Genomic DNA, 18,140 nt, shown 5'->3' on the forward strand with positions numbered 1-18,140 from the left:
CCAAAAGGACAGAGCGTTCTCAGGCTTCTAAAACATCCGTCTTTCCTCATTAGTGGGAGGAGTCCTAGGGTGGGATGGAGCTCGGGATTGGCCAGCATCTAGAAGTTTTCTTAGCCACTTGCTGATTGGTATACTGTACGGTGGTTAAAAAAAAAAAAAAAAAAAAAAACAGACTCTACCGAAATACTCCACGTTCCTTCGGGAAATCTCGCGATAGTTTGTCCTAAGGAACTTAGAGACGAGTAGTGAGCAGTCAAGGCCTGTAGGGGTGGCGTACGCCCGGGCTGGGAAGGGACGGGTTAGGCGTGGAGGGCAAGCGAGCTGCCTACGCTACTCGGCCTGCGTCAAAATCAGGCACCCAGACCCCAGAAGTGTGTGGAGGGCGCGGCCTTTCAGGCCGTTGAGCCGGCTGGGGTGGAAGTCTCAGAGTCGACCCCAAGCTTCACCTGGGCCTGCGCGGGTTGTGACAGGTGCGCGGACCGGCGTGGCGCTCCGCCTGCCCTCGGGGCCCGCCCCCTCCAGGCCTAGCCAGCCGGGGCTCGGGATGAGCTCCGGGCCCCAGCTGAGCGGCTCCGGCTCTTGGCGCCGCCGCTGTCGGGGTTGCCGCCCCTGAGCGGCCGCCGCCCCTAAGGGAAGGAGGGAGGGAAGCCGCTGCTGATCCTGAGCATGATCGGTCCTTAGTGCCCGTTGCTGGACTAAGGCGCCGACATGAACCTGCACCAAGTGCTGACCGGGGCTGTGAACCCCGGCGACCACTGCTTCTCCGTGGGCAGCGTCGGAGACCAGCATTTCACGGTGAGTAAGGGAGGTTCCCGCGTCGCCCATGGTGTGTCCGCGTCCCTGAGTCAGCCAGGCTCGGCTCTGAATGACGGGCAGAGGCCGAACTCGCGTTGTCGTCTCCTGGGGGTCCCCTAGGTCCTTACAGAGGTCCCCGCCCCCTAGGGTCCAGCGCAGCTGGCCTTGGGGAGGGAAGGGGGCAGAAACCTTTTGGTCTTTCACGTACTTACTGTACAGAGCCTAAACTCGGAAGTTAGAATGTTTTGTGGGGTATTTTAAGTGTTTAGTCTGCCGTCCTTGGGCTTGCCAAAGTCGTTTATACAAAAATCGTTTTGTGTGGGGGGAGGGCGGCGGTAGTGGGGAGCTTTTTATTACCCCACTGCACAGCAAAAATTGTTAACTTTAGAAATAGTTGGGATTGATTTCATTTGTTATTCTAAATTAAGGTCAAGTATCCATGTAGTTAGAAAGAGTGGGTGTCTTCAGTTACCAATTGTTAACAAGTAGCGTGGGTTAAAAATATAGTGAAACAGCAATTTTAATTTATTCAGATTTACTGAGGAATAACTCTAGAAAGAAAAAACGTTTTTCGTAAATAATTTACTCCTGCGGTCCATTGAATTTCATCTGTAACTGTTTAGTATCCTGGGGAACTTACTTATTTTGGACTGCTTACGTCAGTTACTAAAAGTTGTATTACTGTTTTCAGCAAAACTCCTTTTTGCTATGTAGTGATAATTCAAGGTTAAGGTTTATTGAAAGTGATTTGCTTTTTCATTAGTCTTATCCAGATATTGGAGGGAAGAGGGCCCCAAATTTCTGCATACTTACTACTATAATGGAAATTTCTGCCTTAATTATAGTTTTTATAATAACTTCAAACCGTAAGTCAGTATTCACATGATAACCCTATATCTGAACAATGTATTTATAATGCTGACGCTACAACTTGTGTAGCTATTGCTTAGTTATGATTAAAAGTAAAACTAAAGTTTGCATAAACAAGTGAAACAAAGTAAACTGCTTGACAGATACCCAGTTTTTCTTTTTGTCTACTTTAGATTTTCTGTGTGTGTGTGGTCTTTGTCAGTCAGAATAAATAATGGTTATTATTTAACATGGTACAGGCATTTAATTTCTGAATTGTGCTTTTAGGTTTATGCCAACCAAATACTTTGCTTTGAAATAGTCTGTACTTCCCCCGTAGAGTCACATATGCACTTGTCAGCTTGCACTTGACCCTAGCAGTTTTAGAGATTCTAATTCTAAATGTTAACCTGGCCAGAATACTCAGAAGAGTGAACTCGGAGGGCTTCAGTGAGCAACTGTAGTTGTATATGGCTCTCGGCTCTTGCTATTTAGAGGGAGGGAATAGACAGCATCTACCCAAGAAGGTTTTCCCAGGGGAGATCGTAAGATTGTAACATCTATAAAGTTATGTGCTTTCTCCAATGTAAATTCTAAGAACTTGAAGGATCTATGTAAGCAATGAACTTCAAAGCACATCCAATATGCTGGCCTATTTATATACGTAGATAATCCATCTAAAGTGTATATAAAACCTTGATGCATGCCTCCATGTGATTGTCAAGGAGAGGTGAGTTAATGTGCCAAAGCATATAGTCTCCTACACCATCATGCAGCTTGTTGCTCCCTCCTGCTGAATTTTAAAGTCCATTTCCATAGACCAGACTTTGATCTTCTCCCACCAAGCCTACTGAAGATTTCTTCCAGATCTCAGGAAGCATTATAGTAAATAGAGCAAAAATAATTTTTTGTCATTGTTTAGTGTGAAGAGACCCAGTTCTCTGTAGTTTTGGTGGTAGTTCAAGGATTGACAGTCATCTTTTTTCCTTTGCAGCCAATTCATTTCTGACATTAAGTTGGTAGTTCTATTATAAACTAAACTTTTTTTGTCCTCAGTTTCCTGGAATACATATGTGAATATATATATCTTAAATTTACTTCTTTTGGAATTGCCCATTTTTCTTTTACGTTAAGAGCAGAATCTACTGTTTACATCTTGAATTTTATTTTTTAACCACTTTTGATTTTGAATTCTTTTTCTTGGATAGAAAAATAGCAAACATTAATGGTACATGGTTTGTGCACACTAAAAAAAAATCTCTCTAAATTCCAGTTGTACTTAATTTAAGGTAAGGACATGAAGTCTTTTTTCTCCCAGGCCCCTTGTGAAGAATTCTTTTATTCCTCCTGGTATGTTATGCATTCTGTGAACACAGTCTTGTGTTTGTACCTCCCCCTTTGCATATTTGCAGATAACTTATCTGTTTTTGTTTTGAAAGATTACAAGAGTTGAAATCCTGTTTTCCTACAAAGTGTGTCAAGTTTTAAGTTTAAATGAAATTGAATGCCATTTTTTGTGGGGTCTAGAGTTTAAAATATACAATTACTGATATAGTAAGTATATTCAAGAATTAGATACTTTTTTTACTACTTAAACTGGCATTAAACTGTTTTGACTTTGCTCTTAGTATGAAAGCTACTAGTAGTCAGTGACCATATCTCATACTTTCAAAGCACTATTTGCACTTTCATTATATCATTAACCAGCCTTACCTTGTATATGTCTTGCATGATTTCATTGTGAGCATCCAGAACAGCAATTAAAGTACTGATGAGACCTAATACTAGAGTCATTAACCGGATTTGATTTCCAGCCTGGTCCTTTATAGTTAGTTGTATATCTGGGCAGGTAAAAGTGTAAACTTTTTAAATTTCTTTTTTTCTTTTCATTTTGTAGTTTATTTATACTAAGTGTTGAAACTGTTTTGAATGAAATGGAAAGGGAATTAATTTCTAAGAGACAAATAGATTTTTTTACTATTTGACTTCCTGTGTCTACTATGGATTTAAACATCTTTGCTATAGGAGGGAAAGTAAACATGTTATAGGTCCAGGCTCCCTTTTGAATTAGGAAACCTAGTGTTCCCAGCCAAGGTGACCCAGATTAGAAGTCAAGAGACTGACTGCAACTCTCTGGCTGTTGATAGAGAACTGAGGCTTAATTAGCATTCTCCTTCCTCTACTTTCTGTCTTAGTAAGCATCCTCTAGTTTAACTTTTATTCACTCTGGAGCAGTGATTTTCAATATTGTTCATCTCATGGCACACATAAACTAATTACTAAAATTTGGTGGCATACCAAATATATTTTTTGCATGCTCTGACAAAAAATAAGTATAACTTTGATTGGTTTACGGTAGTAGTAGTAGTAGTAGTAGTAGTAATAGCAATTACCTACCTTTCTTACTCCAGAGTGACTTTTTAAAAAATCAAGTGCCTGTGCTTATATATAAGGATTCTGGTACCAAAAATTAACCAATCAGATGCAACTTTAATATGCAACGTGACCAGTATTGCAGCTCTATTATATAACAATGTATTTATTGTTCAAGACAGGGCATTCACACTGGATGGCTATTGTCTAGGCTGTTGGCATTTCTTTGTTTGACAATCTAAAGGAGAAGAGGTCGGTGCCCCTGACTAAATAGTCAGGTATTGCATGTTTTTAAAAAATTATTGCAGAACACTGGTTGAAAATGGCTACTCCAGAGAATCCATTAAAGGTGGAAGGATGGAAAGGTTTTTTTTTTGCAGGGGGACTGTGGATCTTTGTGGGTGGAGAGAATACACTAGGGGAAAGTTTAATACTGTTCACACCTGGAGAAAGAGATTTTTGTGGTATTCATATGCCATTATGAGTATTAAATTAGACTTTGTTTTTAAAATTTGACCTGTTTTAAAATACTTTGTTTTAAATAGAATTAAAGTACCTTTAAGATTATTGAAGTAATACTAATTCTTAACATTGTTTTTAAAAGTGAGAAAAATGTTAATTACAACATACCAAATATAAGTCCTTTATCCAGGAAATATACAAGGAAGAAATTCTTTGGAATATTTACTTGGCACTGTTGGTAAAAACAGGAAATCTAAATGTTTTACAGAAATCCCAGGATTTCCAAGTTAGAATACTGCCTCTTACAATCTTAGATAATTTTTGAAATTTAGAATATTCCAGATGGTCTGCCAAAAGTTAAAATTAAATATCATGTTTTTAGTATATGCTTGCTAGCACACATATGAACTCAGTTTTTCCTGTGCATCTCACTTAAATTATGCATTTAAATGCATAATTAAATTGTGCATTTCACTTGTCAATTTAATTTTAATTGGTTAGCCATAGATTGCTCTGATTATAATCAGAAGCAGCTAGTGTACCAATTAACTTTGAAGACAAAGTAACATGACAGTGTATTGGATAAACCAGTGCTATTCTTACGGTTTTGATAACCTTCCACAATACAGCCAAGGCACCTTGAAGTGGGTTTTTGAGAATAATTTATTAGAAAATCTGTAAAACTAGTTTAGATTTTGTTCTAGAAATATAATGTATTTCTAAGATGTATGCTACATCTTAGGTTTTTATTTAAAACTAGGTAGATGGATGATTTTTATTAAAGAATTTAGTGGCAAATTATTTTAAATTCATGTGTAGCCCATTTTAAATTAAAAGTTTAATTTAATTTACAGGTTGTTTTACCTGTTTTCTTTTTGTGTGTGTGCATGTGCAAGTGTGTACTTCCTTATTACCTCATTATGTCATATAAACTATAGAGACTTGAAATAATACTAATAATTATTAGAGCTACCTGTAACAAAATGTCTATTTCAAGTCATTTTGGATGATACCCAGTTATCATCTGTACCAACTTAGCTCCCCCCCCCAGTTTTATTGATGTATAATTAGCATAAATCATTGTGTAAGCTTAAGATATATAATGTGATGATTTTATATATATGTAGTGAAATTTTTACCACAATAAGGTTGATTAACACATCCTTTACTCACACAATTACTGTTGTGTTGTTGTTATGGTGAGAATATTAAAGGTTTACTCACATAGCAATTTTCAAGTATACAATACAGTATTAACTATAGTCACCATGCACTACATGAGATCTCTGGAGCTTACTCACCTGATAACTGAAAGTTTGTACCCTTTAACCAGTGTGTCCTATTTCCCCCACCCATCACCCCCTGGCAACCACCATTCTGCTTTCTGTTCTAAGAGTACAATGTTTTTTAGTTAGCACAGTGTCCTCAAAGTTGTCACAAAAGACAGGATTTCCTTTTTATAGCCAAATAGTATTTCATTGTATATGTCCATTCATACTTCAGGAACTTAGATTGTTTCTATGTCTTGGCTATTGAGAGTAATTATGCAATGAGTATGGGAATGCAGATGTTTCTTCCAGATAGTGATTTCATCATCTTTGGATGTATACCCAGAAGCAGGATTGCTGGATGATGATAATTTTATATTATTTTCTGAAGAACTGTATTCCATAGAGGCTATTTTAGTTTACATTTCCACCAAGAGGGCACAGGGGTTGCTTTTTCTCAACACCTTCACCAAAACTCATTTTCTCTTGTCTTTTTTACGATAACCCTTTGAACAGGTATTTGAGGTCATAGCTCTTTGTGGTTTTGATTTATGTTTTCCTTATGATTAGTGATGTTGAACATATTTTTATGTATGTATTAGCCATTGTATGTCTTCTTTGGAACAATTTCTATTGAAGTTCTTAGTCCTTTTTTAAATTGGATTATTTGTTTTTGTTTTTTGCTATTGAGTTGTATGAATTCCATAGCTATTTTGAATATTAAGTCCTTGTCAGGTATGATCATTTTCTTTCGCTGTATAGAAGTTTTTTGTTTGATGTAGTCCCATTTGTTTGTTTTTGCTTTTGCTTTCCTTTTTGTGTCAAATAAACAAAAATCATCACTAAGATCAATGTCAGGGAACTTGTTTCCTGTTTTCTTCTAGAAGTTTTATGGTTGCAGTTATTAATGTTCACATCTTTATTTTTAGTTGACTTTTATGTATGATATAAGATAAGGGTTCAATTTCATTCTTTTACATGTGGCTGTCCAGTTTTCCCAACACCATTTATTGAAGAAACTATCCTTTCCCCATGATGTATTCTTGGTGACTTTGTTAATGATTAGTTGGTTATATATGCTTGGGTTTATGTATGAGATTCTGTTTCTTTGTTCTATGTGTCTTTTTATGACAAAACTATACTGTTTCGATTATCATAGTTTTATAATATAATTTGAAATCAAGTAGTATGACGACTCCAGCTTAGTTCTTTTTGCTCAAGATTGTTTTGGCTATTTGGGATATTTTGTGGTTCCATATAAATTTTAGGATATTTTTTTTAATGCCATTGGAATTTTGCTAGGGATTGTGTTCAGTCTGTAGATTGCTTTGGGTAACATAGACATTTTAATAATATTTTTCCAATCCATGAGCACAAAATATTTTTCTGTTTATTTGTGTCATCTTCAGTCTCTTTAATCAGTGTCTTACAGTTTTCAGTGTATAAGATCTTTCACCTTAGTTAAATTTATTTTTAAGTATTTTATTCTTCTTGATGCTATAATGAATTAGATTGCTTGAAAAAAATTTGAATAGTTTGTTAGTATATAAAAATGAAATTTTTTAAATGTTGATTTTGTATCTTGCAACTTTGCTGAATTCACTTAATAGTTTTAACAGTTTTTTGGAGGAGCCTTTAGAGTTTCTTTATATAATATCTTGTTATATGCAAACAGGCACAGTTTTACATCTTTTCAATTTGAATGCCTTTTATTTATTTATTTATTTTAAAATTTTATTTTAATCATTGTTCAAGTGCAGTTTTCTCCTTTTTACTCCCAATCCAGCTTATTTATTTTTCTTGCTTAATTTCTCTGTCTAGGATTTCTAGTAATATATTGAATAGAAGTCATGAGAGTAGGCACACATGTCTTGCTTCTGATCTTAGAAGAAAGGTTTCACAATCTTAGTTGTGAAAGCTTGTTGTATATGGCCTGTTATTTATGCCTTTATTAAATGATCCTTGTATCCCATGGATTAATCCCACTTGATTATGGTGTATGGACTTTTTAATGTGTTTTTACAATCAGTTTGTTAGTATCTTGAAGATTTTTGCATCTTTGTTTATCGGGGATATTGGTTTGTAATTTCTTGTGTTATCTTCGTCTAGCTTTGGTATCCGGGTAATGTTGCCCTTGTAAAATAAATTTGGAAATGTTCCCTCTTCTTCAATTTTTGGGACAAGTTTTGAAGAAGATTGGTGTAAATTCTTCTTTAAATGTGTGGTAGAGTTCACTGATGAAGTTATTTAGTCCTGGACTTTTATTTGTTGGGAGGCTTAGATTACCAATGCAGTTGATATATTATGTTTTCTCTGTTTTAATTTCTAAAAAAGTAAATATTAATAGTAGTAACCTACATAAACTAAAGATTTGGGGTAGAGGGAAGGGAGGATGGTTACCCTTAATACTTTCTTAAGAGTGCAAAGGATTCCTGAGACCACAGAATTTGAGAATCATTGCTTTAGTATTCCATTGTATGATTATACTACAGCTTATGTTGTATATTGCATTGTTGATGGATATTTGAGCTCCTTCTACTTTGGGGCTTTTATGAGTAGATATGAATGTCCCTGTACATGTCTCTTAGTGTGCATTTGGATACATTTCTGTTGATTATAAACTTAGGATTTGTTATGAGGGTTAAATGGGATACCAACAAAAAGCATTTGCCTTGAAACATAATGCCAAGGAGAAAAAAGTAGTCTCAGATGACTGTGGTTTCTGGAAGACAGAAGTACTTTTTAATATTTTTGGAAATAATTATTTAGGTTTTAGATGTTTTTATTACTACATGGAAAATAAATATTTTGAAATAATTTCATGCCTAGAAAATAAAATAAAAATAGTGCAAGGAACACTGTATTCTTATTACCTAGCTTGGCTATTGATAATAATTTAACCCTATTTTCTTTGTCATTTGTGCATACCATATGTGTGTTTGTTCCTACAAAAATTTTTTTCTAAACTATTTGAGGGTGAGTTATATACATCATGACTGTTTACCCTAAATGATTTAGTTTATATTTCATAATATGGATATTAGTCTATATAACTATAGTACAGTTATCAACTTCATAAATTTATATTGATATACTACTTTTATGTAATGTATTATTCATGTTCTGGTTTTGTTAGTTGGTATAACGGTGTCCTCTACAGCATTTCACCTGTTACAGTTCAGGATTTAGTACATGGTCAGGTATAACATTTAGTTATCATGTCTCTTAAGCATTGTTTTTCTGTTCCTTTTTAAAATTTCACTTTGACATTGACATTTGAAGAATATAGTACCTCCCTCTCCCTTTTAAAAAAAACAGCCTTTTCTCATTTTGCATTTGTCTGATGTTTCCTCTTAATTAGAATGAAGTTATTCATTTTTGCCCAAAAATGGGTAATGATGTATCCTTCTCTGGATATTACATTTGGAGGCACATGATTATCTGTCATTAATAATGTCATTTGATATTAATTTTGATGACCCATCAAGGTGTCACCCAGTGTTTCCACTATAAAACTGGTTTGCTTTCCCCCAGTGATAATAAGCAGTGAGTGAAAGATACTTTATGACCACATAGAAGATATCCTCATTCTTATCAAAAATTTCCAAAGAATTAGGCATCCATTGAGGATGATTTTTACCCCATATTTTATTTTTTTAACACGACTATCTTTCTGGCATAACAAGGTGTTCTGGGCTCTCATTATAGCTTCCCTTCCCCAGCCCTGTAATTAGCCTTTTTGTTTTTTTGGAGAACCCTGGTTTCTTTTAGTGGGAATGATATTAAAAACCAAGATTAAAAGGAGATCCAAGATGGCAGAGGAGTGAGTGGAAGCTACACTAACCTCCTCCCAGGACCAATCTGAAAATTTTTTAAAAATTGCCAAGAAATCATCCGGAATAAGCAATGAACAATAGCAAGAGAGAAGTCTTGTAACCATGAACAGACAGAAGACACAGCTTCACCACAACATGACTGGTACAGAGTGCAGAGGAGATGCAAGAGGGCTGACTGGGCTCCCACAGGTGGCAGCTGAAGTGCCAGAGGAATATTTCTGGGGGATTCCCACTGAGAAGTGTGGGGTCAAACCCCAAAGCTGGACTCCCCAGCTGACAGCACCAGAGCCTGAAAAGTACCCAGAACATGTCCAGCTGCAAAAAGTGGCAGGGTTTCTCTCTGCCAGGGTTTCTCATCTCCAGACAGCTGGAGATGCAAAAAGCCTTTTAAAGGGCCAATGAATAAATTTGCATTTGCAGCCACTAACCCTGGGCTCTGGCAAAGGGAGGACAGAGGACTAGAGATACTTGAAGAAAGACTGGGACCAGTGGCTTTGGGGAGAGGACTGAGAGAACAGCCACCAGAACCCTGGTGCTAAGTCATCCCATTCTGCAGAAGCCATCTTGCTTAGGCAGATCACCCCTCTCTGAGTGGCATCAGCTTCCTGTGGGGAAGCAGTAGTCCTGCCCACAGGGGTTACTCTGCCCAACCCTGTGGAGCTTAAGCCTGACTGCTGTTTCTAGAGTAATGATGAACAACTGAAGGAGTCAGCCACAGACAGTAGATCCCTGGTACAGTCGTCCCATGGGTTTTAAAAAACCTGTGATACAGTGAAGCCGCAAATAAGTGAACCGCGATATAGCGAAGGATGGCTGTATATTTCCCTGGTGAGTACCCACATAGTATTTTATATGTTGTTAAAATTACGTAGGTTTAAAAGTGTAGAAAGTGTTTAAGAGCATATGAAGTGTTTATAAGAATGTGGGAAAGGTTAATAAGAGAGCGGGAAAGGTTTATAGGAATGTGGGAAGGGTTTATAAAACTTTAATATACATATATTAAAATGTATATATATGTTATATATTATGTATATTTTATATAATATAAATATTAATAATATATATTATATATATAAAAAATAAAATAAATATAACCCTGCTACTTTGTGGATTTTCACCTATGCAAGGGTCTCTGGGGAGTTTAACATTCATTTCATCAAGCTTGTGTATAATAACTCAATAGATTTTATATTATAGTTTATTTCAAATCTCATATTTTGTTCCTCCCTTCTTTTACCCTCTTTTACCTTCTTATTTTTGTTTCAAATTTTGTTTTCTCACTTGTTACAACTTGTTTCTATTCTGCACTCTTAACTATTTCTACCCCCTCCAGCCTCTCAAAACCATTTTTCCTGTCATTGGTCATCTCACATTCTTTTTTCCGCTCTTAAATACCTGTGTTCTCTCTCCACCTTTATCAAACTTTGCTCATAAGTAGTGCATAAGGTGGTTGTTGTTACACTTTGTCAGTCTTATTTCTACATAGTGACTATCTTTGTATTTCAAATCTCAAATTTCACTGTTTCCCTCTGCTACTCCTTTTTGCCATCCTCCTGCCCTCCCTCCTGCCTTTTTTTGTTTTAAACATTAATTTTTCCCTGTCTTAGCTGGGTTTTCATCCTGTACTTTTAGTATCCCTTCTCCCTCTATCCTCTCAAAATGACTGCTCTTTCCTCTAGACGCCTCTTAAGTTCTTCTTTCTTTGTGTCCTCTTATTCCCGTTGTACCTATATAAATCTTAGCTCATTGGTTATTGATCTCTGTGGTGGAGATTTTTCTGCAATTAGAGCCATATTATTTATTTATATTTATATATGTAGTTGTGATTGTTTTTTCTCTCACTAGATATATACAATTTTTTTCTTTAAATTTCAGTTTTAACCTAATACTACACACTTTTCTTACTCCATTCCAACTTCCATCCTCCCTTTTTTAGTTATGAAGTAAATTTTATTCTCTTCCCCACTTTGCCTTATCTCTATTCCCCACTCATATTATTGCCCTTCCTTCTACCCTCGTAAAATCTTTCTTTCAGTTAGTCATCTCATATTCATTTTTCCTTTCCTGTTACAGTCTTAATCTCTTTTCACCTTTACTAATATTGGCGTGTTGACTCTTGATAGTGTAATTGTGGGTGGAGCATATCTTTGCAGGTGTGGGTCTGTTTCCTGAGCCATTTGGTTTTTGCTCTGGCAGCACCTGTACAACAGTATACAAGATGTGGAGGGCGGAGTGACTCTCAGTCAGCCAGAGGGAAGAGTCCACCAAAGAATGACTCAACAACAACCAAAACCCAATTACAACCACATATAAAAGTCATAAAGGGCAGCACAAGAGCATCAGGCACAGCTGATTCCAGGAGATTGCACCACTGAGTCCCGCAGGTCTCCTACTACAGAAGATCATGCCATGAAGACCGGGAATCAAAGTAGATAAATCTGACAAGCAGGAAAACAATCAAGAAAAGTCACCAAAAATGGAGAGACAAAGAAACAATCCCAAATCAAAAGGAAAGGAGGAATTGTTCAAAGACTATAAAACGAAATTGAGGCAACCAAACTATCAGACATCAAGTTCAAAATAATGGTTATAAGGATGTTTAAGAAGCTCAGTGAGAACCTCAGAGAACTCCAGAAAAGCTTCAAGGAACTTACTGAGAACTACATCAGTGTGAAAAAGGATATAGAAGCTTTAAATAAGAGGCAGGAGGAAATGAAACATACAATATCTGAAATGAAGAACACAGTAGAAGGAATTAAAAGCAGGTTAGATGAAACAGACAATTGAATCAGCAAGCTAGAGCACAAGGTAGAAAAAAATTCCCAGAGCAAAAAAAATGAAAAACAAAAACCCAAAACAAAACCTGAAAGATCTAAGAGATGTTAAGGGAGCTTCAGGACAACACAAAACATGATAATATCTATATAATAGGGATACGAGAAGGAGAAGAAAAGGAGTAAGGGTTAGAAAACTTCTTTGAAAAAGTAATGACAGAAAACTTCCCTAACTTGATGAGAGAAAAAGTCATGCAAGTCCAGGAAGCACAGAGGGTCCCAATCAAGATGAACCCAAAGAGGCCCACTCCAAGACACATCATAATTAAAATGCCAAAATTCAGAGACAAAGAGAGAATGTTAAAAGAAGCAAAGTAGAAATAGTAACATATAAGGGAGCTGTGATAAGGCTAGCAGCTGATTTCTCAACAGAAACACTACAAGCAAGAAGGGAATGGCAAGAACTATTCCAAGTAATGAAAAGCAAAGGCCTGCAACCAAGACTACTCTACCAAGCAAGTCTCTCATTTAATGGAAGGCAAAGATAGAAATTTCTCAGACAAAAGAAGGCTGAAAGAATACACCTCTACCAAACCAGCATTGTAAGACATACTAAAGGGACTGCATTAAGAAGATGAAGAAAAAGAATGAGGGAGAAAGGAACACAGGTACAAAGGGGAAAAATGGCAATGAATAAGTACCCATCAGTAATAACCTAAATGTAAATGGATTAAATGCACCAATCACAAGACATAGGGTACCTGAATGGATAACAAAACATGAGCTGCACATGTGCTGCCTACAAGAAACCCACCTCAGAACAAAAAGACCTAAACAGCCTGAAAGTGAAGGGCTGGAAAAAAAAATATTTCAAGCAAATGAACAGGAAAAAAGCATGTATAGCAATACTTGTATCAGACAAAATAGAGTTCAAAACAAAGGCCATAAAAAGAGACAGAGAAGGTCATTTCATAATACAAGGGAAGAATTCATCAAGAAGACATAAACATCATACATGTACCTAACTTAAGAGCATCTAAATATATAGGGAAATTTTGGAGGATTTCAAGAAATAGACAGTAACACATTTATAGTAGGGGATTTTACCATCCCATTGTCAACAATGGATAGATCTTCCAAATAAGAATCAACAAAGCTATCATGGCATAGATCAAATGGACTTAATTGGTATATACAGAACATTTCACCCCAAAGAAGCAAAATATACATTCATTTCAAATACATATGGAACATTCACAAAGATAGAGCACATGATAGGACACAAAACAAGCCTCAACAAATTCAAGAAAATTGAAATCATATCAAGCGTTTTCTCAGATCCCAATGGCTTGAAAGTAGAAACCAACCCCAAGAAAAAATCTCAAAAACATTGAAATGCATGGAGGCTGAATAGCATGCCATTAAACAATGAATGGGTTAATAATGAGGTCAAGGAAGAAATCAAAAAGTTTCTGGAAACAAATGAACATGAACACACAACAGTCCAAAACTTATGGGACACAGCAAAGGCAGTCCTGAGAGGTAAGCTCATAGTGAGACAGGCCCACCTAAAAAAGATAGAAATATTTCAAATAAACAACCTTACTCTACATCTATAAGAACTGCAGGAGCAACAACAAACCCCAGAGTGAGTAGAAGGAAAGAAATAACAAAGATAGAACAGAATTAAATGACATAGAAACTAAAAGGACAATTCAAAGGATCAATAAATCCAGGGGTTGGTTAGTTAAAACATAAACAAATTCAACAAGTCCTTTAAGCAGACTCACCAAGAAAAAAAGATAGAGGTTTTAAAAAAATAGAGTCAGAAACAAAAGCAGAGAAATTACAACCAGTACCACAGAAACACAAAGGAATGTAAGAAATTACAATGAACAACTATATATGCAAAGAAATTTGACAACCTGGGCAAAATGGACAAATTTCTAGAAAAATATAATCTTCCAAAGCTGAATGAAGAAGAAGCAGAAAGCCTGAACAGACCTAACAGCTGGTGAGATTGAAGCAGTAATAAAAAAAATGGCACACAAAAGCCCTGGAGCAGAGGGTTTCACAGGATAATTTTACAAAACATTTAAGGAAGAGCTAACTCCTATCCTTCTCAGACTATTCTAAAAACATCCAAGAAGAGGGAACACTCCCGAACACTTTTTATGAGGCCAGCATCATCCTAATCCCAAAACCAGATAAAGACACAACAAAGTAAGAAAACTACAGGCCAATATTGTTGATGAACATAAATGCTAAAATCCTCAACAAAATATTGACAAACCACATTAAAAAGATCATATACCATGATTGAGTGGCATTCATCCCCGGGATGCAAGGATGGTACAATATTTGCAAATCAGTAAATATAATATATCACATAAACAAAAGGAAAGTCAAAAATCACATGATCATATCAATAGATGTGGAAAAAGCTTTTGATAAGATACAGCACCCATTTGTGATAAAAACACTCAGCAAATGGGAGTAGAGGGAGAATACCTTACATAATAAAAAGGCCACATACAAGAAACCTATAGCCAACATTATACTGAATGGGCAAAAACTAAAAGCTTTACTCCTGAGACCAAGCATAAGACAAGGGTGTCCACTTTCACCACTTCTATTCAATGTAGCATTGGAAGTTCTAGCCACAATGATCAGACAAGAAAAAGAAATAAAAAGCTTCCAAATTGGAAAGGAGGAAGTAAAACTGTCATTGTTTGCAGATGACATGATAGTGTACATAGAAAACCCTATAGACTCCACCAAAAAATAACTTGACTTAATAAGTGAATTTGGCAAAACAGTGGGATACAAAGTCAGTGTTCAGAAATCAAAGACATTTTTTGTACACCAATAATGAGATATCACAAACAGCAGTTGGGAAATATATGTCATTTACTATGGCAAGAAGAAAAATAAAGTACCTAGGAATAAACTTAACCAAGGAGGTAAAAGACCTGTTCTCAGAAAACTGCACAACACTGAAGAAAGAAATTAAGGAAGACACAAATAAATGGAAGCCTATACTGTGTTCATGGATTGAAAGAATTAACATCATCAGAACATCCATACTACCCAAAGCAATTTATACATTCAACACAATCCCTATTAAAATAACAATGACATATTTCACATATATAGAACAAATATTTTAAAAATGTAGATGGAACCATAAATGACCCCAAATAACCTCAGCCATCTTGATAAAGAAGAACAAAGTAGGAGGGATCACAATACCTGATATCAAACTATGTTACAAGGTCACTGTAATCAAAACAGTATGGTACTGGCATAAGAACAGACACATAGATGAATGGGACAGAATAGAGAGCCCAGAAATAAACCCATTCTCTATGATCAATTAATATTTGACAGATGAGGCAGGAGCATAGACTGGAGTAAAAATAGCCTCTTCAGCAAATTTTGGGAGATCTCGATAGGTACATGCAAAAGAATGAAACTAGACTACCAACTTACATCATACACCAAAATAAACTTAAGTTAGATAAAAGACTTAAATGTAGCCCTGACTGGTGTGGCTCAGCTAATTGAGCACTGGACTGTGAAGCAAAAGGTTGCCAGTTCGATTCCCAGTTGGTACATAACCTGGGTTGCAGGCCAGGTCCCCAGTATGGGGTACATGAGAGGCACCTACACATTGATGTTTCTCTCCTTCTCTTTCTCCCTCCCTTCCTGTCTCAAAATAAATTTTAAAAATCTTAAAAAAAGACAAATAAAAATTGTGACCTCATAAAAGTCCTAGAGGAGAACATAGGCAGGAAAATTTCAGATATTCTGTGCAGCAGTATTTTCACTGATAATGTCCCCTAGGGCAAGGGATATAAAGGAAAGAATAAACAAATGGGACTACATCAAATTAAAAAGCTCCTGCACAGCTAAAGAAAACATTGGCAAAATGGAAAGGGAAAATATATTTGCCATTGATACCTCTTGTAAGGGTTTGATCTCCATAATATATAAGGAACTCTCATGACTCCACACCAGGAAGACAAACAATCTGATTATAAAATGGTAAAGGACCTGAACAGACACTTCTCCAAGGAAGACATACAGAGGGCCCATAGACTTATGAAAGGATGCTCAACATCACTATACATCAGATAAATGTAAATTAAAACTGCAATGAGATACTACCTCATACTGGTCATAATGGCTGTCATTAACAATCAAAAGACAGCAAGTGCTGGCAAGATTGTGGACAAAAGGGAACCCTAGTACACCACTGGTGGGAATGCAGACTGGTGGAGCCACTGTGGAAAACAGTATGGAATTTCCTTGAAAAACTAGAAATGAAACTGCCTTTTGACCCAGCAATTCCACTGCTGGGGTTATACCCTAAGAATCTTGAAATACCAATTCAAAAGAACCTGTGCTACCCCTATGTTCATAGCAGCACAATTTACAGTGGCCAAGTGCTGGAAACAGCCTAAGTGCCTATCAGTAAATGAGTGGATCGGAAAACTATGGTACATTTACACGATAGAATACTACGCAGGAGAAAGAAAGAAGGAACTCCTGTTTGCACAGCAGCATGTATAGAACTGGAGAATATTATGCTAAGTGAAATCAGCCAGGCAGTGAAAGACAAATAGCATGTGATCTTACTTATAAGTAGAACCTAGCCAACAAAACAAACAAGTGAGCAAAAAAGAACCAGAGACGTGGAAATAAAGAACAAACTGACAGTGACCAGAGGAGACGGGAGGGAGACAGATGACAAGGTAAAGAAGGGGAATGGTCAAGTCAAGGAACATGTACAAAGGACCCATGGTCAAGGACAGTGGGGTGGGGATTGTCTTTGGGAACAGGGATTGGACAAGGTCAGGCAGAGGAATGGTGGAAAAGTGAGGACAACTGTAACTGAGCAAAAATAATAAAAAAAACTAGAATCCAAGATCAAGATGCTTGATTTCATTGCTGCTGGAATGTTTCCTCCTGGCCTTTCTTTGGACAGAGTTCACAAATATATACATATATTGTGTGTATGTATATAGCATACATACATAATAAATATATTTACAAACATATGTTTACATGTGTACATGAAAATACAGCAGGTCCCCGAATAATGTCATTTCATTCAGTATCATTTGGTTATGTCGATGAAATGCCATAGAAATACAACTCTTGTTTATGTTAATTAACCTGTAACAAAATTGGTTTCATTATATGGAATTTCACGTAAAGTCTCAGAACTTATCAAGGATGTTAAGTAAGAACTTACTGTACATACATTTTGGAAACCATAATTTTGTATCCATATTTCCAGTTCTAGTCCAGCCTTACATGATTGTATTGTTTATTCTTCCATTTCATATCTGTGTGCTTTCTTATACAATGCAAACTGTGGCGCATTTCTAGAACACACCTAAAAAAGTTTTAAAACTGCATCGTCTGTTCCATTGCAATTTAAAAACTTACAAAAGTAGTTCAGAATTTGTTTGTATTTCTTCACCCTCCCCTGCTTGAGAGATAATAGAAAATATATGTATCAGTATCTGTGCCACCACCACTCCACCCCTCCTCCTGTTTCTAGCACAGAGCTTCTGAAACCCTTGTACATTAGGTGATAAGAACGCTGGAGCATCTTTTGTTCTAATGAGGCAAATGGGTGGGCTCCTGGATGCTTCCTGGATGGTGGATGGACATCAAAAAGACCAAGCCATTATTAAAAGCTTGTAATTTTCAATCCCCGCCTCCCCCCCCCCCCATTTTCCAGAGAGGATAGATGGGCTGAAAATAGAGTT

The 18,140-nt window shown here is 36.4% G+C and overlaps 1 protein-coding gene across 7 annotated transcripts in view; it reads left to right on the top strand.

Annotated features, from left to right (window-relative positions):
* Positions 1–664: 664 nt before the first annotated feature.
* DMXL1 (Dmx like 1) overlaps positions 665–18,140 on the top strand; it is a 152,750-nt gene continuing 135,274 nt past the window's right edge. For all 7 annotated transcript variants that reach the window (XM_036020679.1, XM_036020680.1, XM_036020681.1 and 4 more), the window contains exon 1: positions 665–795. In XM_036020679.1, the coding sequence (XP_035876572.1) occupies positions 709–795 (87 nt within the window). In that variant the 5' untranslated portion in view covers positions 665–708. The remainder of the gene's footprint in view (positions 796–18,140) is intronic.

Source organism: Phyllostomus discolor, chromosome 3, assembly GCF_004126475.2.
Source record: "Phyllostomus discolor isolate MPI-MPIP mPhyDis1 chromosome 3, mPhyDis1.pri.v3, whole genome shotgun sequence".
NCBI lineage: Eukaryota > Metazoa > Chordata > Mammalia > Chiroptera > Phyllostomidae > Phyllostomus > Phyllostomus discolor.